This window comes from Lepisma saccharinum, chromosome 7 (assembly GCF_977018435.1).
Source record: "Lepisma saccharinum chromosome 7, izLepSacc3.1, whole genome shotgun sequence".
Classification (NCBI taxonomy): Eukaryota; Metazoa; Arthropoda; class Insecta; order Zygentoma; family Lepismatidae; genus Lepisma; species Lepisma saccharinum.
In genome coordinates this window covers 30,348,065-30,375,128 of record NC_139235.1, presented here as the reverse complement: position 1 = coordinate 30,375,128, position 27,064 = coordinate 30,348,065, and the positions used below count along the sequence as shown (strand labels likewise).

The 27,064-nt window shown below is 36.2% G+C and overlaps 1 protein-coding gene across 4 annotated transcripts in view; it reads right to left on the bottom strand.

The window, feature by feature from the left end:
• Positions 1-2,142: 2,142 nt before the first annotated feature.
• ed (hemicentin protein echinoid) overlaps positions 2,143-27,064 on the bottom strand; it is an 87,152-nt gene continuing 62,230 nt past the window's right edge. The window contains exons 2-11 of one of the 4 annotated variants that reach the window (XM_083125135.1): positions 23,354-23,537; positions 22,275-22,532; positions 20,577-20,773; positions 18,579-19,715; positions 16,585-17,150; positions 15,437-15,782; positions 14,433-14,601; positions 12,835-13,034; positions 7,892-8,176; positions 2,143-4,427 (exon numbers count right to left, since the gene is read on the bottom strand). In XM_083125135.1, coding sequence (XP_082981261.1) covers positions 4,261-4,427; positions 7,892-8,176; positions 12,835-13,034; positions 14,433-14,601; positions 15,437-15,782; positions 16,585-17,150; positions 18,579-19,715; positions 20,577-20,773; positions 22,275-22,532; positions 23,354-23,537 — 3,509 coding nt within the window. In that variant the 3' untranslated portion in view covers positions 2,143-4,260. The remainder of the gene's footprint in view (positions 4,428-7,891; positions 8,177-12,834; positions 13,035-14,432; positions 14,602-15,436; positions 15,783-16,584; positions 17,151-18,578; positions 19,716-20,576; positions 20,774-22,274; positions 22,533-23,353; positions 23,538-27,064) is intronic. The other 3 variants (XM_083125136.1, XM_083125137.1, XM_083125138.1) reach the window with 3 other exon arrangements.

The window sequence follows — 27,064 nt, the reverse complement described above, 5'->3', positions numbered from 1 at the left end:
TCGCATAAACTTACAACCCCGGCTTCCATTCAACCAAGCCACAGAATATCTCCACCCTCCTATTCCTCTATTTTATACAATGCGATTGCCAATATGACTTTTCTTTGCAGCGCTGTCAAAGTTATAATTTGTACAGCGTGATTGCCATTGTAGTTTTTTACACATTGCTGTGCTGGCAAAGTTGTAATTTGTACAGCGTGATTATTTTTATATACAACATTTTCAACTAGAGAACTTATGATCTGTCATAACGTCTGACAACTGATAAAATTTGCGAACTTTTGGTAAGCTGTGAAGAAGAAGAGCTGTTGGAAGAGAAGAAGATGATTTGGAAGTTGAGGACTCTGATATCAGTGATTACGATAGCGACAACGACCCAGAATATGTTCCTATAAGGCCATATATCATATAAGGCCAAACAAAACAAAATTGTGGCTTTAATTTCAACAATGCACAAAGATGCAACAATCAACAGTGAAAGTAAGAAACCCGAAATCATTTTGACCTACAATTCTACAAAAGGTGGAGTAGACGCTTTTGATCAAATGTGCCAACGAATGAATGCTGGAAGAAAAACTAAGTGATGGCCCCTCCCATTTTTCTATAATATGATCAACATCGCAGCGATCAATGGATACATTATTCACACTCACAACTTCTACAACAATCAGGGCAACTCATGGCAGAGACCATTCTCACGAATTCAGTTCATGCTTCACCTCCATGAGAACTTGACCAAGATCTGGCAAGAGCAAAGGCTAATAAATCCGGGACTGTCACAAGAGTTAAGGAAGTCAATTTTGAAGGTACTGGGAAAGGAAGAGACAAGTACAGTAGCAGCCACATCTCAAGGGAACAGAAAGTATTGCAGTTTCTGCAACTACACGAAAAGGAGGATGACAACTACGTACTGCTCCTGTGGGAAGCCAATTTGTGGTGAGCATCAAAAGAAAAAGTGCCCCAACTGTGGATAATTCCAGAAATGCACTATTTTCTTTCTAATGTGTCTTTTTATTTCTTATTAGCAATGTTATAATTATTTGCAAAATTTGTTTTCATTGTGTATTTTTCGCATTAATTCTTAATGTACATACAAGTTTGTCAACTAATACATTATTTTCATATATTCTGTATTTAATAAAGCCATGCTCATATATTTTATAAAGAATAAAAACTCTAAAATGTAGAAAACAAACAAAATAATATTAAAAAATATTTGTCACTGATTTTATAAACTAAGGTTTATAAATAAATACGGAGAAACTAGTACTCACTTTTATCCGCGAAGCTGTTTTTTCTTCTTTTTCGATTAATCGAAATTAATCGAAAAAGAAGAAAAAACAGCTTCGCGGATAAAAGTGAGTACTAGTTTCTCCGTATTTATATACTACCGCGTCTCTCTTTTCCCAATCATGAACTAAGGTTTATGTTAAAAATCATTCACTGCATGTATGTAATATTTACGTAGCGGTAGTTATACATACAGTAATATGGGAACACGGTAGTGTTCTACAGTTAATAGGCTTATGTAGCCACTAAACTAATGTGAATATCCAGAGAACAGCAAACTCAGAGCACACGAACATTCACGTGACTGCTCTAGAAGGATTCTAAGCAGATATATTTTTCTAGAATTTGAAATATCGGAGAACTTTTTTGAAAATGGCATGGCTGGAATGGGTTAAAAGGTCCAGCCAAACCTTAAAACCACCCCACCCACATACTTTTCCACTCTTTCTACAATTCGCGATCTTTCCCATTCTGTCATACACACATGCATGGACTGAAATCTTCCTATTTAGAACATTTATCTGAAAGAGTTATTTTGATTTTGTAATGTTGGGTAAATATTTTAATTCTTTACTGTCATAATGGTTGTCAAACATTTTCATAAACCATTATTTATATTAACAATATGTAATGGAAACACTATAGGATTTAGAAAACAAACCATTTTTTTAAACTCCCATGAGTTTTTTCATAAGCATACACAGGACGTGGCTGACAGGCATAGTGTGGGCGACCCTGATCTATGAGAGAGAAATGAATTCGAACATGTGAAGAGAGGAAAAGAAATATTCTTTTAATACACATTTATTATCATATGAAGAATTCATTTGTACAAATGTCAAAAAATGAGTTGTTCAAATATTGAACAGCATAGTACATTTAAAAGTGTCATGTATATATATATACACTTTACAAAACAGCATTATAAAGACTGAAAGGATTCAGAACATAAAACATCATCTCACGAGAAAAAGGACAGATAAGAATTTATATATATTTACAGAAATTATTTTTTTCTATATAATTTTACACAGATTCATATGAATATTTTTAATATAAAAACAATGTGATCAGATATTTTTTCTATTTACAACAAAATGACAACAAATGAAATATTTTTTTATTTCTAAGGGGGTAATCAACAGTTAAAAATTGAGTATTGATGTGTTGTCAGAATGGCACTTTATTCTTGTTTTCATAGTATCAATGTCAAGAGAATGTGAAGAGTTCCTTTAAATAGATATACGTCAACAGGATTTCAGTCTCATGAAAAAACATAAAATTCTGTATTTTTTTCACAATAACAATTAAGTAGGAAGTTAATTAAGTACAGAATATGAAAAAGTTCATATGTTTGCATGAAAATAAAACTAAGGACATGCAATAAAAGAATCTATATAAATGTATCACAATACAGTGGACTAAATGTATGATTCATTTTTATCATGTATTTCCTTAAGTACAGAGCATGAGAAGATGATAATGACGATACCAGAAAATAGAATGAGAGAACTTAAAAATGTTCTTAGTCTTGATTCAAATGAAATTTAATGATTCATGAAATGATTTTTTAAAACATTCAATCATATGTAATTAATTGCTGCATTTTGATCACAATTATTACTTATATATTTTTTCACTTCTACCAGCATGAGATCCGACAGTTCTGGTAAACTGATATTGCAAATATGATATTAAAGTCAATATAAATTACTGTAACAATTTTTTTGAGATCATAAAAAATTATGATATAATATAACTATGTTAGTGTAGACAGGTAAAAAAATCTGTTCAATTTACTTTTCTTTAAATAAAAGCACAAAAAAACTAACAATAACAGTCTGGACGGTGGGAGTACATATCTCTATTCCCAACTGCAAGAGGCGACCAACAAAAGATGGTAAAAATCACAAAAACACTCCCGTTTTAACATATACAACTGCTGCAAAATCACACTTCCAAATACAAAAGTACATTCACGCTGAAGCACACACATTTACACAAATTTACAAGAACACATTGCTTTAAAAAAAAAAAAACTATGTTTGAGCACCTGATGGAGAGCACACAGAAAGCAACTTCATATTGCTACGAGTCTTGTGCACACCAATGTTCTAATAGCAGAGCTGTGTTACACCCATCCACTGTTCACACACGATATTGCACTGAATACGTTCACTATGCACCAAAGACACATTTATTCATGCACTACTGACAAACGCTTACGTTTTCCATCTAATGACTGACTGACTGACTGCAGTACATCAACTGGACATCAAAAACTTAAAAAGAGACAACAATCGGTACAAAAACAAGTGCATACTGTAAAGCGAATGTTCTTTGAGCCCCATTTCAAACACAAGCACGCTGTCATCTATACATGCAATTATGACTATGTATGTTTAAAAACGATGAAGCATCCAGATGTTGTTAACAATAAAATGCATATGTCCCATACATCTCGTCAAAACATTTAAAAATTCATTTTCCATAAGTACTTCCCTCAGAACCATATTCTATTTAAAGACACTTATGGCATCAAAATTTGCATCGTCAAGTACTATGTAATTAATGTTGTTGGCATATTAAGTACATTACTAGCTTTATAAGTAATTCCGCTAAGGGCTTCCCACCTTTTGAGTAAATCAAATGCATCTTGGTACATGGCATACGATGAGCATTAATTCTTAACATATAAAAAAAAACTCACACACTCACTCTTTCCTGCATTTACGCTACCAAAGGGCTCAAAATTCTTTACATAAATCACTTTTTAAAAGACTGGCCCCAGAATTGTGACACAAATACGGGCTTAGAAATGGATCACATGTTAACATACTGCACAGACATAGTGTATGTTTATTGCACTTGCATGTTTGAGCAGACGAAATTCCACCACATGTGATCTTCATTTCTTCCACTGACTCACCAACTAATTTGAGTTCCCATAACTAGTTTGAATACTTGTGCTCAAACTATTATCTCACGGATAACCCTTCTGTTGCGAGAATTGGGTGTTGAATATCCGCTTTCCAAACTTTCGTCGAACGATAGCGAAATGTGCTGGGTCTTATTTTCATCGCTTTCTTGGTCCATGTATGGATCAGGCAAGCCACTAACATCGTGATATGGTGAATCTGAAAGAATGAAAGAAAGGTAACTTTAATTTACAGTACTAAGATGGATTCGTACTTTCATTAATAAAATGGCAAATTACAAAACCGATACAATTTCAAATATTCACATACATTGCTGTTTGCAATCACCTACGACCATGTTTCGAAATAAGAAAAAATACAATTTTAGAACTTAATGGGATGAGGTGCCATTCCACATAAGGTGCAGATTTATTTCAATTCTGTCTAAATGCTCGTGGGTATTGAAAAACAAGTGAGCTGTGCATGTTGTGGATTTGTCCTCGCATTGTAGTTGCAAAGAGATCTCTAAGGCGATTCTTAGGTTGGGTAAAGCTTATGGTAAATATCATTAATGAATGTGTTGGAACTCCCATGTATTTCTTATGGTCAGAGCCCGAAAGTTTGGCAAAATATATTTTTTTTCCTGCTGCATTTATTGATAATATTTTCCCTAATATAAATTTTTTTATTGACGATGGATGCGGGAAACGAGGTTTAAGAGGTTTAAGAATGAATTACGGAAATTTCATTATTTTCACGTTGCACAATTTACGAAATTTCATAAATTATTTCGTATTTGATTCTTTACGAATTAAATACGAAATTTCATGTAAGTAATACATTTTTTATGTTGTTGCTAATGTTTTAGAAGCTTTTTAATTTTGCCTATTTTGTATCCTACTGCCAATTTTAATGCCCTTTTTGTTATTTTCAATGACATTTGTACTCCATCCCAGGGATATCTGGAGCAAGTTCGCACACAAGGATAGGAAGGAGGTGGGGAGACCAAAGAAGTACATGCTGATACAAATAGCTGCAGTTGCTTTCCCCCTAAACGCAATCCTGTTCACTCTCACTTGCTCATTGGACAAGCCCTCTCGAGTCACTACTTGCACAGAGACTTTCATTCACTTCAGAGATTCCCGGGAGAGAAGATCGAATGTTTTTAAAGAGCAGGAATACCTTTCTGGAAACTGGAAAACAAGTCACAGAGGACATTCTTGGAGAAGTGGTGCCATCAGAATCTACACTCCGGAAAACATATGTAAGCGTCTGCTACGAAGACCTGCATAGAATTCATGCTGAAGTGGTTGGAAAAATGATCTGGATTTCAATAGATGAAACTACTAATGTCGTCGTTGAAACAATTGAACCAATATGTGGCGAGTCATTTCTCACCTTGGAACAACTAGTCAATGATTCATTGATAGCTCAGTTACACTCAAATGTCCTGCTTCTACTCTGGCCAGAAGTAAGACAATGATGCAGCTCTTTACATGAAGAAGGCTGCCACAGCATTGAAAGTACTCTTCCCAAAGATTCTTCATATAACATGTGTAACCCACACGATTTGTCGAAGAAGTATGTGTGTTGCACCTAGAAGTGGACAGGTTGATTTCCAACACATAGAAGATTTTTCTGATATCTCCCTCTCCCTTTCAGGAAGTTGCACCTAAGCTTAGTCTGTCTACCTCCACCGCCAGTCTTGACCAGATGGGGAACCTGGATATCAGCTGCTGTATATTATTTTAAATATACGGTAACAATCTTGGAAAACTAAGAAGTTATTGAAACTCTACCAGAAAATGAAGCAGCTTCAATCCGTGAAGTGTAAAATCTCCTGCTTTGCTCAGAACTGAAGAATAAACGATCATTTATATTGACACATTATGGCATGCTAAGTTGAAAAAGGAAAGAGTGAAATTCTTTTAGGATCCATGAAAGTATTCGAGGAATCGGTGCAGCAGCTGATGAAGTGCAAACGTGTAATGAGTGCAAATGTGGACTCGGAAAAATTGAAAACAATTTGTGATATTCTTAAAGTTGGAATTTCTTTCTTTGACGATACAAATCCAGCTATAATACCCTGTTTCATGTATGCTCTATACAATTTTAACATTTCAAATCCATCGGTTGCTCAGAAAGATCGTAAAAAGTGAAATTATGTGTATAAATGACTTGCAAATTGCCACTCGTTTTTGCTTTTGGTGCCTATTTTCCACTTCATAAATGCCTTTTTGCCTACCTATCCTATTTTAACCCAAATAAATGCCTGAACTTCCAGGCTCTATTAATCACTGTTACTTTTCTGGACTTAGTGCCTCGTACAGTCTGCGAAAATGGCAAGTGACAACTTTTGAGTCTAAAAAGTCTAAAAACGAGGAGTTGAGGTTAACATTCAACAATTCTCATTAGAAACAGTTCCAAACAAAGGATTTCCAGTTCGACTGTCAATGAATTAGAACATATAGTACTGAAATCGATTATTGAAGAAAAGCACAGACACTGATGAAGAGAAAGTAATGCTAAAAGTGTAAACAATTGATTGTGAGAAAGGAAATGAGAAATGGAACATTCTTTCCAGTCCAGGATATATTTAATCACCATTATATAACAAACAATAGTGTATTATTTCTAAAGCAGTGATGTGGTAATCAATTAGATTAAACAGGCCTCCATGCACATAGCACCGTGCCATGAAGGAACATTTTAGGGAATGTGGGGATAGGACAACAAATTCAAAAATTGACTGCAAAATCTTTTTTGCCACTCGTCTTTAAATTGCATCTTAGATTTAAAAAATGAGATAATAAAAAACGACCTGTATATCTGTGGAAATAATATTTAGTGTATCTTTTGTGAAAATATTTTGCAGCATCATGATCACAAAGTTTCTCTGGTGACTTAGATTGCATTTATGATACCAACAATATAGATCACACCTTTCGAGATTCTCCCTTTCTTTGGAGAGGGGTCCCGGGTTCGATACCTGGTGGTTCAGATCCCACTTTAAACTGTAGGTCCAGTCTCAATTAGCCTTACTGTGCATAAAGTGGACTTAAAACACCAAATCAATCAATCTTCCTTTGGAAAGAAAATGTTCCTTTCATTGGCATATGCACTGCCATATTTTGGTAAAATCTGAAATCATCATTTTATCCTGCAAACCTTTCAAGATTTGCAATAATAGCCTTGTTCCAACACCTTTCAATTGTCATTTTTGTTGGTTCTTGAATGTTCTTTGTCAATGGCAACTAAATTGTGTATGGATAGCTATACAGTTTCCTTCATGAAGCATGAAGAGCCGAATCAAAATGTGATGTATGCAGCCTGGTGTAGAATCGAAACTGAATTTTACATGGACAATTATTACTTCTTATTCGAAGTATTACTTCTTTCTTATAGAACCACACAGTTGTTGCAAATTCTGAAAAATAGATATTCCTAGAAGCTCTCCTAGAGCAGTCACAATATTTTTTGGGCTACTTTTGTTGCTTAGATGCTCATAATAGAAATAGACCTACAGTGCCATAAAACTATTATACAAGTACTTAGACAAAAAGTAAAAATAAATTCCATACAAAGATTCTTCAGAATTTTAGAATGCACATCTGGGTCTACAAACCACGAGACAATTTGGATTAAAAATGATCCCCAATACATGTAATTCAACACCATCTTACCTAAGTGGTCCATCTTTTTCTTTTGCTTGTTGACAGGGGCATAAGGATCCACACTGGCCATGTATTCCCTGTTCCTTTGATTGAGATAGTCGTCAGGTGGTGGATAGTGACCGTAATCGTCCATTGTGCCGTATCCACCGTGCGTGAGGGGATCGTAAGCATAAGGCCTCTCGTGGTGCTGCAGTTCGCCATTTGCTTTTACTTGCCACAGGGAATCTTGGGAGTTAACAGACCCACCATTGTTAGAATTGGAATAACTGTTGTCCATATAACCCATGTTCACCCCTATGAAATTAAAAGTAAATAAATAAATAAAAAATAAAAATCAAATAAAAAAAATAACACATACAAAAATAAACAAAAAATAGGGCTCAGTCGATATCACTTTGAACCAATACAGATACCACTCTTACAAAATCCCACTGATGCCAATACTGATCCTTTTTGAAAATTATAAAAGTTTAAAATAGCTCCGAAAATTAAAATTTAATATGTATATAATTTTTGCACTGGAATTATATCATAGCAATCTACCAGTATTCTGATTCCAACTACTCATAATTTTACGAGATAATAATTTAATTGCAAATTCCACTCCTACATACAATTTTGTTGCAAAAATAATAACAATTATTCATTTTGCATTGCAAGTGTGGCATTTTTATATACTCTACAAGACACTCGAATTTCGGAGTGTATCAGCAGGTATTGACTCAACCCTACTAAAAAAATATAAAACATAACAGTATAACAAATAAAATTTAAAAAGCAAGCACAATTGGAGCTTGAAGTATTTCTCACAAGCACCATTGTGTGGTTTTGGTGAACAAGTTAAGGACCATTTTTATCTGAATAAATCTATTATGAAGGTCACTAGTGCTGACACAGCAAAAGATAATGCAGGAAGCAAGGGGGCATTTGAACATGATAATATTTTGGGTCCCCTTGAACTTGACACTATTCAAAACACAAGAATATGACTCAGCAAGTACGAAAGGTGCATGGCCTCCGACTTCCATGACAAACATAGGTGAGATACAGTTGACAATTGGATTGTTGTTCTGTATGTACATTAGAGAGAGAGAGAAACAGGAGGTAGCTGTGCACCACAAAAATGAGCAAGTATGTGTGTTTCCTCATATCAGACTTCAACATATTATCCGGTAACAAAAAAGCACAGCTGCTTTATTCTTCCCACTTGGGTGTACAAAGCTGTTTGGGGGTGACTTCCAAGTATCTAATTTATTCTATTCAGACTGTCCCAAAGAATTTTGTACAGTACCATTAGTAAACCATGATCCAGTAGAAAATTTTAGGAATACACTCTGAATGGGGCAAAAGTATTGTAGCTTTCACTGTTAAGTAAATTATGTGTGTAAAGTAAAAACATGCAACTTTCCTAAAAGTAATATATTTTATGAAATACGACAAGACAATAAAACAACCAAATAAACAAATAAACACTGAACCCCCCCCCCCTCTCCTAACAATGGCACATAAAACACCAAAATTCATAAAAACGTACAATAAAAATTTCCAAAATGTAATATATTTTGTAAACTAACAACAGGATATACAACAAGAAGAAATAATAGAAATTATCACCACAATGTGCTGAGGTTGCACACTGGCATAGTTAATTTTGCTTTCGTATTGGTGCTTCACATGTTCTGCTGCTTTGGCCCCACTCGTTATGCCAGAATGCTCTTGGGTTAGTGACACTGAAGTTTAGCAGATGCAGAGTATTTAACCAATGCAGCTGGATATATTCTGTCATATTGTTTTATAGGGACTGGGAAGGAGTGTGTGTACTACAAGGAAACTGCAAACCTTGTGGCGTGTGCAAGGAGCACAGTATCAGCTGTTATGACAGCGTACACAACACAAGGTAAGATGGGGCTTTCAAAGCACAACAGTGGACAAAAGACAAAGCTTGCTGCTAGGGTTAGGAGGGTGTTGAAGCGCATAGTGGCCCGAAAGCACAAGCAATCATTATCCGAGATAACATCTGAAATGAACAGGCTTCTCCAGGACCCCATTTCAACCAAAACTGTCAAAAGGGAACTTCATGCTGCAAACGTTCATGGCAGAGTGGCAATTCGTAAGCCGTTGGTAACATCACGCAATGCTGTCAAGCGACGCCAATGGTGCAGAGCTCACAGAAATTGGTCCCCACAGCAGTGGCAACAAGTCATCTGGTCTGATGAATCAACATTCACGTTATTTCAGACCACCGGGCATGTTTACGTGTGGAGAATGCCCAGAGATGTGTTTCATCCCGACTGCCTCTTGCCGACTGTGAAGCATGGAGGCGAGTCCATTATGGTATCGGGTGCGGTATCTTGGCACGGTGTGGTACCACTTGTTTTTCTGCATGGGAGGATCAACGCCAGTCACTATCAGAGCATTCTGGGGGATCATCTCCATCTTTTTGTCCAGACTTTATTTCCTGGAAAGCGGCCGCTTTTTCACGACGACACCGCTCCTATCCACACTGCTTAGTCTGTTCAAACATGGTTCGAAGAACATGACGATGAAGTAAGACATCTTGAATGGCTCCCACAGTCTCCTAACTTGAACATTATAGAACATTTGTGGGGATATTTATAGTCCAAACTGCGTGCTCAAAGTCTGCCTCCAGCCACACTTTTGGAATTGGAGACTGCTCTGGAGAAAGCATGGCTCCATATTCCTTTAAACATTGTGCATGACCTCTATGCGTCCATCCCATGTCGCATACATAGTGTACTTCAGTCACAGGGTGGTCCAACCCCATATTAATAACGATTTTCTCTAATTTCACAGGTGTTCGTATTATTTTGTCCCCCATCTGTACTTTGTTTAGTTAATACATTTAAATTCATAGCACAAACAAGACTGAATTCAGTTCTTACATAAACGTTTAATAATTCTGTTTGACTTTTGTAAAAAATGATTTCATTCATTCATCTATTGATTTTGGTGACTCCTGTGAACATTCTTGTGTGAATGGTGACAGTGAGTGAATAAAGTAATTTTCTCAGAAAAATCACAGAATTATTGTACATTTGCATGAGAAAATGAATAGATCTTTGCAGAGTTACCGTAAGTAGGCACAATAGTATTAGTAGTAACAACTTATATATATTTATCCTATATTTTAACATGCATATGACTTTGTCCAACGATACAAAAAGGTGCATTCCATTTTGTATATCTATATAATGTACATGGCTTGAATAAAGCAGATACCTGAAGCATAGAGTCGATCTTTTTTAAAACCACCCACTTCAAGCTACATTACAAACTCATTAGAAGGTGTGAGGTAAAGGTTTCCACTCCTAAACAAGATAACAGGTAGTTATGGAAAACCAGATAAGCAATCTTTTGGGAATGTGTTGTTTTATTCATGATCTTTTTTATCATGTTGACGAGACAATGCATGAAATATACAAGTACATTCCACCAGAAAGTGCACACGGACATGGAAAATGAAAGGGAATGTTGGTCTTAAGTAATAACATACATGGCATATGTATGTCTCCGACAATCCAGAAACATGCGGATGACAACCCTGTGTATCTTGTGATCGGTCAGTCACATAGATCATTGAAGGAACTGCATAGACAAGCTGTTGTAACCATATTTTCATAGGAAATATAATTTTCCCTAGGCACTACACAAGTTATGTCCAAGCTAGGTTATATCCGTTAGGACAAATTTCATATTCCTTTCTTACTGCACTATCCACATTCACATATCTTTCAAAAAATAAACACTCAATCATGCAGTTGAATGAATGAAATTTTATATTTTGAACCTTACACTGCCTGTATAGAGGGAACTCATAGAAACATGAGTATTATTTGAATGTTGCATCTGTTACACTGGAATGTACCTATATTGTTTCATAATGTACTTAGAAAGAAAATATGTATAAAAATGTTAACTATTTTTAAAAATATTAAATGCCATGAACCAAATTAGAAGTTTGTACTCGCATACCAGTGTTATAACATCCAACATGCATATTAGGGAAACTTGATCTACATTGTATCTGTTTTTCTTCCCAAACAAAAGTATATACTGCTAGGACTTGCACCCTACCATCAAAAGCAACCTTGCATCCTGTATTTCCAATTAATTTTTGCACTACCTGTCATCTGCCGTGAAGAAATACATGTTACAAGAATTTTAGGTTTTGTTTAAATGATTCCATAACAATGACAATTTACAAGCTGCAATTTGCTCATGACATGCTAGTTGTTTTTTTTATATAAACGCATGCAGGTACGTGTGCATAGAGACCCAATCAGACCAACAGAATAAAACCTTCTGTCATTCAAAACAATTGACATCTGGCTTCAAAATTGAGAAGCAATTTCCATGTAGCAAATGTAATCACAATGCATTACAAAATTTGTTGCCTGCCTGATTTATTAAAATACTGTATACTACTTTCCTGCCATTATTAAATATGCAAACACTGTTTGAATATATTCAAGGTCAGAAATTCCCTATTTATTAATAACAAATGCTTGAGTGTACTAATGTATCGGTAAATTCCAACTAACACAAACTCTGTAGTCAGTAATTGTAATGATTTTCACCAATCCATTCTAAAGATCAATTTTACTTTAATGTATTCATCAGGTTTATTTTAATGTATTTATCATGTATACTTAATGTATTTATCATGTATACTTAATGTATTTACCATGTATATTTTAATACATTTAATACTTCTATTTTACATTTACATTTGTATCATAAATTTGTAACTTACATATCTTTACATGAATACGTACATACTGCTGTACTATGGCTCGTCGGGTTTTTTTCAGCAGGATAATATCAGCATAAATAATCATATCAGGATAAGCTCAACTTTAGAAAATAATCTTGTGTAAGCAGAAACAATTGGGTCTCTAGCATTTTTGTCATGCAAGAAATATAGAACTTACATTCACCTCCATTCATAGTGTGTCCATTCGGTGGGTTACCATGGTAACCATATCCGTTTTGTCCGTTCCCTACATACACAGGGTTCTTGGCGGTGTCGTCCAGCACCAAGTCCATCGAGTGCTCCAGAGCTTTGTTCTCCATGCCACTTGTGGGGTAGTACGGGGGAGGCGGTTGCTGCGTCACAATATTTGGCCGAACACTGTAATAAATACATTACGTGAACATTTTTTTGTCACGAGATTTGAGATTATTTGCACAGAAATCTTTACAAGGTTGAATGAAAAGCAAAATTCTTCGACTTTTCTTTTATATAATGGAGTTCCCAAATAAAGATATTACAAAATAATACCTTAAATTTGATTTTAGTATTCTTTATTCTTCTAGTGACGTTTAGTAGTGTACGCATGAAAAGGTTCTGACAAAATATAGCTTGAAGATAAAAGCTTAAAAATAGGATATATTGTATTATTTTGTAATATACACAGTGGTTACGTAAACTTTTAAGAAAAGCATTGATATATTAATGAGGATGGTACAATAAATTTGTAAAATATTTAAAAACACTAAATTTGAAAGAAGCAGAAAGGACATACATTTAACCTTGGGGAGAATAACAACTAAATTTCAAAATAAATTCATGAAAATTATGAAGCCCTCTACCCAGAATTCAAATTCAGAAGCTAAAGGTGAGAGTGCTGATTGGCTACCAGGTTCAAATTTTTCAATCTGATTCCATATTATTACTGGTTTACAATATGGCTAGATCATTCAAGTTGCACCGAAGCTCAGAATGCCTCTAGCTGTACAGAACTGAATCTACAGTTTTTAAAGTGAGATCTAAATTTGTTCAATTTGTTCCAGGGTTGTACCAGTAGTTTAAAAAATAGCAAATTTTCAAAATGTGCATATAGTGTTTAGATTGTAGAAACATACAGATTTTGCAAATTTAATAATAAAAAAACACAGGATAGCAATTGAGGTCCAATTGTGTGTGTTGTTTTCATTACAGACATTCCTGCAGAAAAAAAAAATCAAAATAAAGATGGATGTAATAAAAGACATGAAAGTACATGTGCAGAAACATAGAGAAATATGGAGGTGTCTAGTAGAGGAAGTCAAAGCCCACAAAAGGCTGTTGTGCTGGATAATAAAGATAAGGAATACAATGAAACTTTGGTTTTATTGTTCTCCATGGGCTTACAGCTAAAAAAAATTGAAATCTGAGAACATGTACAGCCGCAAAATTTTCTAACATGTTGAATTTACTTACGTGAAATTTCGAAATTTCACGTAAGTGATTTTAAACCATGTTTAACATCATGAATGTTGAATTATGATCTGTAGAATACGGGAACATAAGACGAAAGTCCCATTTTGTATGATTCCTTTTTACTGTTTCTCAGTAACTTTTTGTCATCCAATTTCCATGCACTAAGCTATTAGGACATATTGGCCAAAAAGCATCCCCACTAATTGAATATGTTAAACAATATTTTGAACAACAAAATGAGATAAAGACAATGCCCTAGTACATTTATTTCACATCCAAAAGAGTTTGCTATATCACATTCAGAAAGTGCACAACCAGTATAATTACCTTGGAGAGTCCATTTCATAGTCCTTCTTCACCTTCTTCTGATTCCTCTTGCACCTACAGTACATGAACACGAGTCCAACAAACAACACGAACACGACGCAAGACACAATAATGGCGATGAGGGTGGACATGGAGAGGGCTCCGGCTTCTTTCACATACAGAGGACCAACTGAAATGAAAAACTCCAATGAATATCATGCTTCTATTAGCACAGTAAATAAACACAGTTTTAGTATTATACAGGTGAAGTTACTTATTTCCATGTTGCAAATTTAATTAGTTTTCCAATAGGGCATAGATGGTAGTAAATACATCTGAAGAATACCAAGAGTTTTCATCAGGGCGTAGCCAATATTGGTTCCAAAATGAATCGATTTGAATTTATTTACAGATACCTGCTGATATTTTTCCGGCATTTTCATCTCAAGTGGGGTTTGGAAATATGCCCAAGTGACAATTTTGTGGAGTATAATTATCCTGGAAATTATGCAAAATTATTTACTTTGCACCTCCATTGTGGAAAAAATGGATTTTGTGTTTAGATACCAGTTATGATATTATTCTCAAATTTTAAAAGGAAGTTGATGCATATAATTGAAGTGGAATACTTACAGAATAATGTTAATTAGTATTTTGAACAACTTTTTAATTATTACAATTTCAAAGCCTTGGTATTGGTGGAAATCGGTTCATAGTGGTACCAGCTCAGCCCTAGTTTTCATAATAATAAATAGCATAAATCTAAACAAATAAGCATGTATTTCATAAGGTGTGATTAGGCAGAAGCCTATACAACTACTAGGAAGTTAATGATACATTATTAATGCTCAAAGATAAATTTCTTTCTTGAAAAACTGTGTCATTCTAGTGCACATTGAGGTACACTCTTCAAATAATGACATTAATATAGGAATATATGTAACAAACTACATTATTACAGGTGAATCTTGTTTGTCAGTAATATTAGACAAGTGAAAAAGTTACAATAGAAAAATGAAACTTACTTTCAGCTTCAAGATAGTTTCCGCAATGTTCATGGTTCGACTGAAGGCACAACTTGACTCGCACATGATCGTCATACTGCACCGGCACTGATCCATCTGCCAACGTGACTTCAGACTGAGTAACACCTGCGATTGGTATAGTCTCCACCAATTGCCACTCGCCATTCTCATCTCCTGCTTCTATGATTGCAGCGAACAAAAGGCAGCTGCTGGGAATGTTGACGGTCACGATTCGCGTCTTTGGATCATATGTCACTCTCTGGGGCTCTGGAATTCTGTCAACTTTTGTCGAGGCAGCAATCTCTTCTGAATAGTCGCTCTTTCCTTTGGAATTGTATGCCCTGACCTGTATTGAAAATACATGTAAATGGGATTACAACAAGCTGTCAAGTTTTCATACATTTACAGTAAGAAAAACAATGCAACATAACAAGCATACACATTTTTCTCATCAATAGTTTGTTCTTGTCTGTTCTTCTGTTGATTACTAAGAAAATTCTGTCAGTTTTTTCATGCAATAAAGGAAGTTGTTTACTAACTGTTCATAAAAATTTAAATTATTTTGGCTTAAAACACAAAAGTACAAAAATGTCTAAAACAAATATTTTTAAGGGAAAGCAGAGAAAGGAGTGAAAATAATATTGTCTGCTACTATTAACAAGTAAGGAATAAAAATATAGTTTATTTTTCCTGCACATATTGTGCATTACTTTACAATCATTATTACATTTGACTGAAAATTCTGGCACAGGCAGTAAAAACTGACCAGACAAAATATTCATGATTGATGAAAAAAATGTAATATTTTACACCACACATTGTCAACAGCAGAGAAACAACCAAGAAAACGTTACAACTTGTACCATTGTTTTGTTAGCAGACGTAAGTTTTGGATTGGCCTAGAGCTTTCTTCATGATGGTAGATTAAGTAAAGGCATGCTAAATAAAGTTTAAGTAGGTTTAATCATCCCTGTAGAAGGATCTAGGCCACTCCAAAACTTAAGTCTGCTAACAAAACAAAGGTACAAGTTGTAACTTTTTCTTCGTTGTTTTTACGTGCAATTTAAATGCAAAGTGCAAAGGTTAGGCTTCAGATCAACAATCAATACTTTGGGGGAAAAGCTAGAAATTTCTGAATAAATAAATACCTTAAAACTATAGCTGTGATGCTGTTCTAATGATGTCACATTACAAGGATTGTTCTTCTGACAGTCAAACTCCTGCCCTTCAGGATGGTCCAGTCTTCCTCCATATCCAAAGAGTGGGCAGTCAAGAAGCTGATCCGGCGCCCTCTGCTTCCTGTACGTCACAAAATACTTCGTGTTATGGAGTCCACCGTTGAATCCTTCCTTCCACTGGAGCGTGACAAAGTTCGGGCCAACGTCGACATACTCAAGCTCAGTCGGATGTTCTGGAGAACCCTTCGGCTGCAATTTGATGGCTGTCTTGAGGTAGCCCATGCTGTTTCCTACCCTGCATACGTAATCGCCATAATCTGCCTCGCGGACGCTCGCAATGCGAAGGACGCTCTCGTAAATATCGTTGGGCAAAGAGGTTGTGTTCACCTGGTAGTGGGTGCTGTCGGTAAGTAAAGCTCCACCGAAACTCCATTGGAAGTCTGGTTTCGGGTACGCTTCTATTTTGCATACTACAAGAGCTGGCTCTCTCAGATCGTACGCTACTTTGTTGTACATGTGGCGGATAACAGGAGCATCTGTGATGAAAAAAAAAGGTACACTATTACAAATGTCACAAATTAAAGATCCGAAATTCAAAATTAAAGCAGTGGAAACAAATTTACATATATCAATTATAATAACAACTTATGATTTCATGGTTCTCAATCCTATATCTACTTAAAATTAAATGAAATTCTTAATTTACTAAAATTTAAAGAAATAAGATATTCCTAAACTCGAAATTTTGAAGAAAAAAAACTTGAAAAAAAATTCATAGCACAAAACTCAAACTTCACATCCTATATTGAAAACTGGAAAAAAAAAACCCACACTATTTATTCATCTACTGATTTTGTATTCAATGTCACCATTCACACAAGACTATTCATTGACATTATCATTGTATATTTATGCAAGGAAATGATATATAATTAATATTTTATTAAGTAAGAAAGTACTAAATCATACGAAACAACAATGCTGCTGTCAGTATGATCGAAAACAAATCAGGAAAAACATTCAACAAATTGTGTAATGTGTGAATATTAAAACAAAAAATGTGTTTATGTACTTGTAACAACAGTGAACCACAAGAGAGATAAAACAATGAATGAATCCTGACATTACCTTGGTAATACGAAATATATGTATACCTGAAGTGAGGTGAACGTTATCACATGAATATCACAACTGTGATGAAGATTTCTTAAAGTACAGTGCACTCTCTTTAATTCGAACTTTGATAATTCCCCTTGAAACCCCTATCTAAAACAATGTTAAAAATGACTACTTAATTCGAATTTTGAAGGTTAAATTTGGATAATTCAAAGTCAGATTTCCAAAAATTTAACATAATCTTTCCAAGACCAAAGTGGTTGCTACATAAGAAATTCCAACAGATGATTCGTCCCCCTTTTCTTCTTGAAAAGGTTGCTTTTATGGTTAACAGATGTGCCCACCGCAGATAAGGGAGGGCAGCTAGAATCCCCAGAGCTTTTGTTTGTAGGAGTGTGACCTTCACCCTCTCAGAAACAAGTTGAGAGGGGAGCGGATAGCCAGACAGAATGTCTGTGTGTTTTAGTGGAGTCACAATGTCGAAACGTGGTGCGTACAGTAGTTTAACATTAGATAACAAAGTTGAAGTGCTTAGAGAAGTAGAAAGAGGAATGAAGTAGAATGAAAAACAATCATTTGATGCGAATATTTCAATAAGTGTACTGTTCCTGGATGGAGATATGGATAAAACATAGCAGTTGTAAGGTAAGGTGTACTGTTTGTGTATTAATGCAGTTTTATGTTTAATACAGTGTGTTATTTCATTGGTGTGTTTTTGTTTTTTTTTTTAATATATTTTGGTTAATTCGAATTCTTTTCATAGCCCCTTGGAGTTCGAATTAAAAAAAGTCCACTGCAATATTTTTAAATGTTAACATCAACTAAGTAGTTTAATGGATATTACTTACGTTCAATTCTTAGGTGCATGTTCGTTTCAGCTTTCTTCACTTCATTTTCAAAAACACATGTGTAGCGACCTCTATCGGAAGGCAGCAACTGGTTCGTCTGTGGCCTATCCTTCCCAGAAAACCTAAGAGTGCTCTGGACAGTGAAGACAGAATTTCTGCTTTCAGATTCATCGGTGGAAATGTCATACAGCGGTCCTGGTTGTATTTCTTCTCCATCTTTGATCCACTTAATAGATGGCTTTGGTTTGCCTAATGCTCCACAGGTGGCACTGAAGTTAATGTCTCCAGCACGTTTCGTCACGTACGGCTGAAGTTTCGATAAGAAGCGTGGTGGCTGGTGTACCTGAAGGATGACGGATGCTTTCGTTCCGTGGCCCATTTCATTCGTTGGCTGACAATGGTACGTTCCTTCGTTGTTGAGATGGGCTGATGGGATCGTGTACTTGGCTCCCGTTGCCACGGCACTGTCTGAACCATCTCTCCACCACCGGTACTGTGGCGCAGGCCAACCTGGAGGATTTGCCGAACAGGTGAGCGTTATCCCGGTTCCCTCGATGGCGATCGGTTTCTCGGGAGTAATTTTTGCCTTTCCGGGTTTGTGTCTCACGAGCAGTGCCATGGATGCATTTCCGGTGCGTTCCAACCTTCGATTCGTGCCACTTGGGTTCAGCACATTCACGGCACGGCAAATGTAATTCCCGGCAGAGTCCGCTGAGATACGAGTCAGTCGAAGAATGCTTCCGCTTTGACGAAACTCTGGATGGTTCTCCCTCAGCCATTCTACGGTAACCGGAGCAGGATTCGCCGACACATTACACTGGACCAATACATTCTCATCCTCTTCAGCTTCCTTTTTTGGATCCACGGAAACCAGTGGTGGATACAGAACATCCAGCGTAAGCTCCCCTTCACCAGCCTTTCCAAGCCCATTATCTGCTGAACAGATGTACGTTCCAGCATCTTGTAAAGTAACACGGTGTACGGTGTGGGTGAACGATGTTGCAATAAAGCGTCCATTCCTTGTCCATCGAACGTTGTTCACACTTGGTTTGGCATCTACATTGCATTGGAGGGTCGCTGTTGTATCTTTCTCCACACGGAGGGGATTTTCTGGTCCAACTTCAACTCTCGGAAAATCTGGAAGGAGAATTTAGATTCTGAATATTACAGACTGATTACATGTTACATAATTTTGAAGTCTATAAACTAAAATATGATTCAGCAGGCTAGGATGAATCAACTACGCAGTTCTTTACAAATAAAAACTGAACAAGAACTTTTATATACTTTGAAAAGGTTTGCATAATCATCAATCAATTCACTGAACGTGAAAACTTTCATACTGGCTGATGATTCCAGACCATGTTGAAGCCTGATTTCCATGTCTCTGTCAAATAACTAGTAGAATCAGATCAAAAGGAACAAAAAAATCTATATGTTCCTCTTCACCTAGTTGTCATGATGGCTAGATAAAAGCATATTAGAACTAGAACCAACAGTTGGCAGCTATACTACTATAAAAAAGGCAATGTGAGAAAACTACCATTTCAAGAAATGAACACTGTCAATGTGTAGAAAAGTTGGTGTGTCATTCTCATAGAGTGTATATATAGCATTTATCCTTGACTATGCCTTCATGAAGATGGTAAAATGTGTTATTTGTAAGTATTTTTACCAGGGATGAGCCAACACCAGTATCAGAAAGTATTGGCTGGACACTTTTTCATGGTCCAAGTGTCTTGCTAAGTCGGCAAAAACACTACCTAGTTTTTTTTATTAATTTTTATACCAATTAACATAAGAACATGTATCTTCTAGTATATCTTATTCTGCTTATTTATTAAGTAATTATGTTTCTGTTTCTGTACTTCAAGTGGAAAAGTACAAAATAATGCAAAAAGGGAACAAATTACTGACCTCCTATTACATGCATTCAAGCTATCAACTTCTCTACTTTTTCATTGTTTATTTGAACAAGCAAAATGTAACTAAACTTACAGTTAACATTGAGTGTGATTGTCCCATCCAGTTTTGCTCCATCGGGCATTGCTCGATTCCACACTACGCAGCGATACACAGCTCCATCATCAGTCCTTTGAGGGGTCAATGACAATATGGCTACTGTGGGCTTGTCCCTGGATCCTCCAGACTTCACTACAGACTCCAGCGGGAAATTTGAACCATCTCGGTACCACCTGTTAGGAGTGATGAAATACAATCAGTACCAATAACAGACCACATTATTAAAGCTAATTATATCTGTTGTCATCACAATTCATTGCAGTTTGTAATGTTTTGTGCTATTCATTGCATGCTGCATGGTAAATAAAAACTGAGGAGAACAGTAAATAAAATGTTATATCAGCAGTATATACCAGCGGTGGGGGAAAAAAAAAACAGACTAATCTTATCGCTGCTACAGCTAGCAAGTTCAATGAAACTGGAAGTTGAGTAGACATTCGGGGGAAGAAAGGAATGCAGCTTGACAGGGATCGAAGTTTTCGAACTGAGATTATGTGCATGGGAAATCCCAATTTGCAGCTTCTTCCTGGTGTGATCGAAGATCGAACGTTCTTCAGCTGCGAGTGGTAGAAAATTTTAGTCAAACGTTTCGTTACAAATCGACAGTTTGCGCGCACAACCTCGATTGCCGGTTTTTGCATGTTTTCTACTTAATTTGATGATATTTCACGGTTATATTGCGAAAAAGTGTTCATTTCGTGGAAAAGCACACATTTCGCATTACTTTGCGAATAAAACTCATGCACATTTCATCATTGGGGGTGTAGTTACGTGCAGAATGTTCCAAATTGCATCTTTTTTTCACATTTCACGATTTTGCGCATCACGAAAATTGAAAGTCCCTAGCAATAGGTATTCACTGTGATGGCGATTAGGGGGGTCACTTGCCCCCTGCCCCCCAATTTTGGCCCCACACTATGCTAAATCTTATCTACAAAGGGAAATATACTGCCTTTGCTCTCCTAGTTTTGGCACCTTGCCCCTCCCCCCCCGTTTTGGGACCCAATCGCCGCCACTGGGTATTCAAAATTAATAAAGAAAACAAATGTTCAAAATTTTAACGCAGACAAAATTACTTGAGATGAAGTCACATCATCTGATTATGAAATATTAGTTCTTTATTATCATTATTATTACTTGCAATTTGCAGTTTCAACTAATGTCAAACATATGAGGGCATGAATGCAACAGCAACTAATAGCGTGGTTCATTTTAGCTAATGTAGTAACTGTGGAAGGATTAAAACTTACTCCAAATTTAAAAATGTATATAAATTACATATTTCTTAAGATTGTGTTTGGTTACAAATGCAGAAAGATCTAGGCTATAAAAAAAGATACAAAGTTTTATGGAAAATAAACGTTATGTAATTCATATATTATGTAATATATTTTTTTTTTTAATTTTTTTAAAAAATTATCTAGGGCCTGTTATGACTTCACAATAGCAGTTGCAGCCTTAGATACCGTCTTATGATATTTGAATACTAACATCTCAGGTTTCCATGGAGTATCACAATGGAGAAACTATAAAGATAATTCTTTTTGTGTCAGAAAGTGTGTTTGATAATCTTGTTTACCAAATTGGCATTCACTTACATTTGCGTAAACATTAGATGTAGAAATAACAATAATTGAGGTGAAATGGTATTAGTTTGCTTCACGAATTGCATACCTGATTATTGGATCTGGACTTCCTCCAGCACTGGAACATGTCAATTCTTGCTTCTTCCCTTCCGTGGATGTAGAGCTAGCAGCACTGATTTTGGGTGGCTCTGGAGGTGTTAATATCGTGAGCTGCACTTCATGTGTGTGAAGTTCACTTCCGCTGCCACCAGCTTTCAATCGGCACATGAAGTTTCCATTATCCCTTTTATAACTTGCATTTTGAATCAGCAGATCATATCTTCCCAACTCGGGTTTGAAATCCAACCTGTAAGAAAAGGACAAGACTGTAGAATCTTACCACAATAAGGTGATGAATTAATGGTGCAAAGCTCTCCCACTGACTTAGTACACAATTTGCACTACCAACTTATTTACAACTTAAAATTTCAGGTGGTAGATACTTTTCGACAAGTAGTAGGTCTAGTTTTGACCACATACATCAAAATACTGCTACAAAGCACGGATATTTTTATAGTATGCAAAAATAAACTTTATACAGGACATACAAACTGAAGCACATCATGAACAAGAAAAATTAGTTGATAGCGAATACATTTAACAGTTATGATCTATCTAAAACATAAATTCAAATATTTTATTATAATAATTACTTCCCCCCTTTAATTCTGGCCCTGGTTGTATTGATTTTAACCAGTAGTTGATAATCATCATCATTGTTGTTGTTATTACATCTTTGAGGAGAGACTTCTACTTGATATGTCAACAATCTAGCATGCCTGTCTTTGTTTTCATTATGATGAGATTTTATTTATACCTCAAAAGAAAATCGTTGGAAGTTATTGGGAAATTTTGGTACAAAGTTGTGCGGCTTCTTACATACAAAATATAATTTTGGGAATTGGGAACATGATGGGACAATCATTTATTCTTTGAATTAATTGGTAGAATGGGAAAACATCAAATTCTGAAAAAAATATTATATTTTGCCGGAATACTAATAAACTGAAAAATATTTATTTAATCAACGGTCATAAGCATGCGCTTTTTTGCTTCTTTCAACAATTCCAAGTTCCAGGGAGAGGGATCGAACGTTCAACTCCTCTAGAGCCAAAAATGTGCGCTTACCTGTAATTTTGGTCAAGCGGTGTTTGCCGAATCGCCACATTATCCTTGTCGTCTTGGTTCGTTCTTATCCAGTAATACGTTGGGTCTTTCGATGTCAACTGCGGTGGAAATCTACATTCCAACGTCACATCTTCACCTTCCCGCGCGTCCTTCACATCATCAGACTTCGCTATGTGGCAAACACCTGAAAAGAAATAGCATTCGTTTAATTACATGGCACACAATCGCGTAGAGCACATTTAAATATAACATATACAGCGCGACCACCTTTTTATAGGGTCAACGTGTGACATCCTTTCCGAGGCAACTTAAACTAACAGTAAATACGTATATACAACTCAGTACATCAGTGGCCATAAAATTTTTATCTCATTCTCACAGAATTCTTCTTCATTCACCTTTATTTATTTATAATTATTTTTATTATTATTATTACAGCAGCTTAAGTAACACCGAGCAGCAGTAATTCTCTAGTGTTACCACGATTTAGCATTTAAAATGGTGCAAATATCGTTGCAAAATGGTTACCAATAAGCCTTTGTATCCTGTCCTAGCTAATGAATGTTGCATCAAGAAAACAAAACAAAAATTCCAGTAAATAAACACAAACCTGCGCAATAATATGAGATATTTATCACTGGATGATTTACGGAGACATTCGCTTGTGCCCACAAATTATAGTATATCCAAAGATTACCTTATTATATATTATCCTTGGTATATCTGCGTATCAGTTGAAGAGAATGACTAGTTTTTACAAATATTATACTGAACAGAACTTTTGAAATAACCTACAACTACATATACTCGCGCCCTTCTCTGGGTAGGCTGTATCAAATTGGAAGAATTCAATGTCTTGACTTGTTTGATTGCGATGGATTTTGTCCAAGGTAAACATACAAACTATATTCGAAATTCCACTGAAAAATGTTCTGAAATGAACAAAGATATAACGAATCACACATGTGTGAAATGTAAATATTTTTATTGTAATCAGTGAAGGTTGTAGTGTAATACAAAAATTTGGTATTTTTTTCAGTATGTTCTGATATTTTGCGATTAAATATGGCAATTCTAGCATATATTCAAATACTTCCTGCCCTGTAGACAAAATAAGTGCTCATATATCACCTCCTGTCGTGCTAACTTATGTGGAACAGCGATTTAGCATACAGCTTCAAGAACAAGGTTGGCAAAAGCCGTCTTGTTGGCGAAGCTAAACAACTTCCGTTCGGCGCGAAGAAAAAGAAGAAAGTCTTACCAGATGGCCGGAAACGTTTCTTTTGAGCAAACCTTTAAGTAGAAACATTACCTGCAATAACATCATGTACCACGATTTGACATTTTCAAGGCTTTTCCATAAATTCACTTCCACATTGGCAAAAATGGGAGGAAACACGTACTCGGATAAAAACAAATGAGAACCGTGACGCTGCAATGGCGTTTCTCGGGTCCAGAATAATCACAGCCAGCAAGAAACACACTCTTTCCAGCCAGTAAATTGCTGCTGTGGTTCACACGGGATATGCATGAATATACTCGCAAAAACCAGGAAGGTAAGTAAATTACACCAGTTGAATTTCTTTTCTGCATGGTACTGAAAAACTGAAAGTGAACAGAATGAGACATGACAAAAGTGGTTCGATGAAAGATGATGCAGTGACTTTGAAATAGCGCTTTTTATTCCTGTTCAATCTGAATCTTCGGGTTTATGTTGACCTACGGCAGCCCGTGGTCAACATCAGCGATTATCCACACACATACCCAAACGCTCCACACCCCGGTGCATGGTCATTGTAGTGCTAAACTCACTCTTCCACCTTCCCAAAATCTCCCTTATCCCCAAGGTGGAAAATTCTGGATAAGTCCCTTATCAACACCATTTCACAGATACCATACCTATCTGATAGGGCAGGAGGGTGTGTGAGATTTGGGGTTGTCTTGTAAGTCCTTGTTCATCTTAGCATATTTCTAATCGAGCCAGTACCAGAGAAAATAGTTTCCACTAAATATCTAGTACATAATACCTTGAATAGACAACATATGAGAAAGTGGTCAACCCCACAATATATATAAAAATATAAAAATGTATGTATGTATGTTTGTTCAGCAATAACTCTCGAACGCCTGGAGCAATTTCAACCAAACTTGGTACACGTATCACTTCCAATCTGGAAATAAATACTGTGGGGGTAAGACACCCCTGGCATCCCTAGGGGTGGGGTGGGAAGAGAACCACCGATATTAAATTCCGCACAGTCATCCGTGACTCTATGCAATCTGCACAACGATAGTGTTTCTCGGGTTGGCTAACATTCAGGCTGTGTTGCGAATGGAATCCATAGTTTTCGTGACACTCTCATGGCGATTCAACTCCCAAGTTCATCACCTATCGGCGGCATGGGGTGAAAAATAAAATGCCACAAATGACCTACATTAGTGTCGAATCCATAGTTTTCGGAGTCGCTAAGCTAATTCGTGACATTCACGATCACATTTAAAATTAGTTACATTTTACACTATAGTTAGAATTCATTATTTTCCTGTCTAATGCAAGATTGGGATAAATAAATACCCGGGCAACGCCGGGTAATCAGCTAGTATACAATAAAGTTCCCCACAGACTTAATTCTTAAAGTGTAAAAGTATGATCGACGAGTGTCTATCTATACCAATCATTCTAGATTTCTTCACACCGATTACGATAACTGTGTGAAAGAAAACGTATGTCTGTTCTGACATGTTGAACGTTTAAAAAAGCTATCAAAGTTGAGTGACGCCATGTTGTGCTAGTTTCCCAGCACACTCTCTTTGCCTCCTTATCCTTCGAAGAACATTCATTAGAAAGGAAATGCACAATGCTATTGTCACCAAAATCGTACCGAAGCTATCATTAGTAGGCTATTCGTGTTATCTCGGAAACAAAAAGTTGCATTTTTCCGCTCGCATTAAATCGGTCGTTTTCCCCATTTACGTGCGGACTATTTCCCAAGTGAAAACCGCGCAGTCCTTTTCCCTCGGAACTTCAGAAACACGGATACCGAGCTTTGCAAGACATGAGTCTGCACACAACACACAGGTGGCAAACGGCTCAAGAGAGAAAACGAAATAAAGATGTGCTCATCGGCAATTGAGATCGAACCAACCGCAACGGACGAGTACGTTAATAGCATTAGAATCGCTTTTGTTTTCAAATACGATTTGTCATTCGTTCCAGAACGGTTTCTAAGCCCTTCCAGAATACAATGAATGGCTGAACAAGTAGTTCGATCACAGAAAACAGGCCTGCCTATTCGTTGTGTCTTTCTATAGCACTTCAACGAAGGCCGCAGACCTTTTTCCCTCCTGGAGATACGAATGTGCAATATTGTGCTCGCTTTCATGGATAAGTACGCACTCTGCAAAATCTGGCAGCTGCCTCTTTGAACATACATTTTGTAAATGACCCAGAAGTGGAAGAAGTGACTGTGTTGAAATGTTTACTCTGTTATTTACAGCTTCACTTGTTATTTACTATGTTATGAGATTGAAGTTGCAAAATTATGAAGACAATAAACTAAAAAAGTGGCTATAGATAAATCCGTGTACGCTATGATCAAGTTTTCGTTCTAGTTTTTCAACACATAAGCAGCTATTTCGTTGCATGTGTGATATTTGAGGTTTAGTGAAAGGATTGATTAATTTGGCTCATTTTACTTCGCTTTTCTGCCA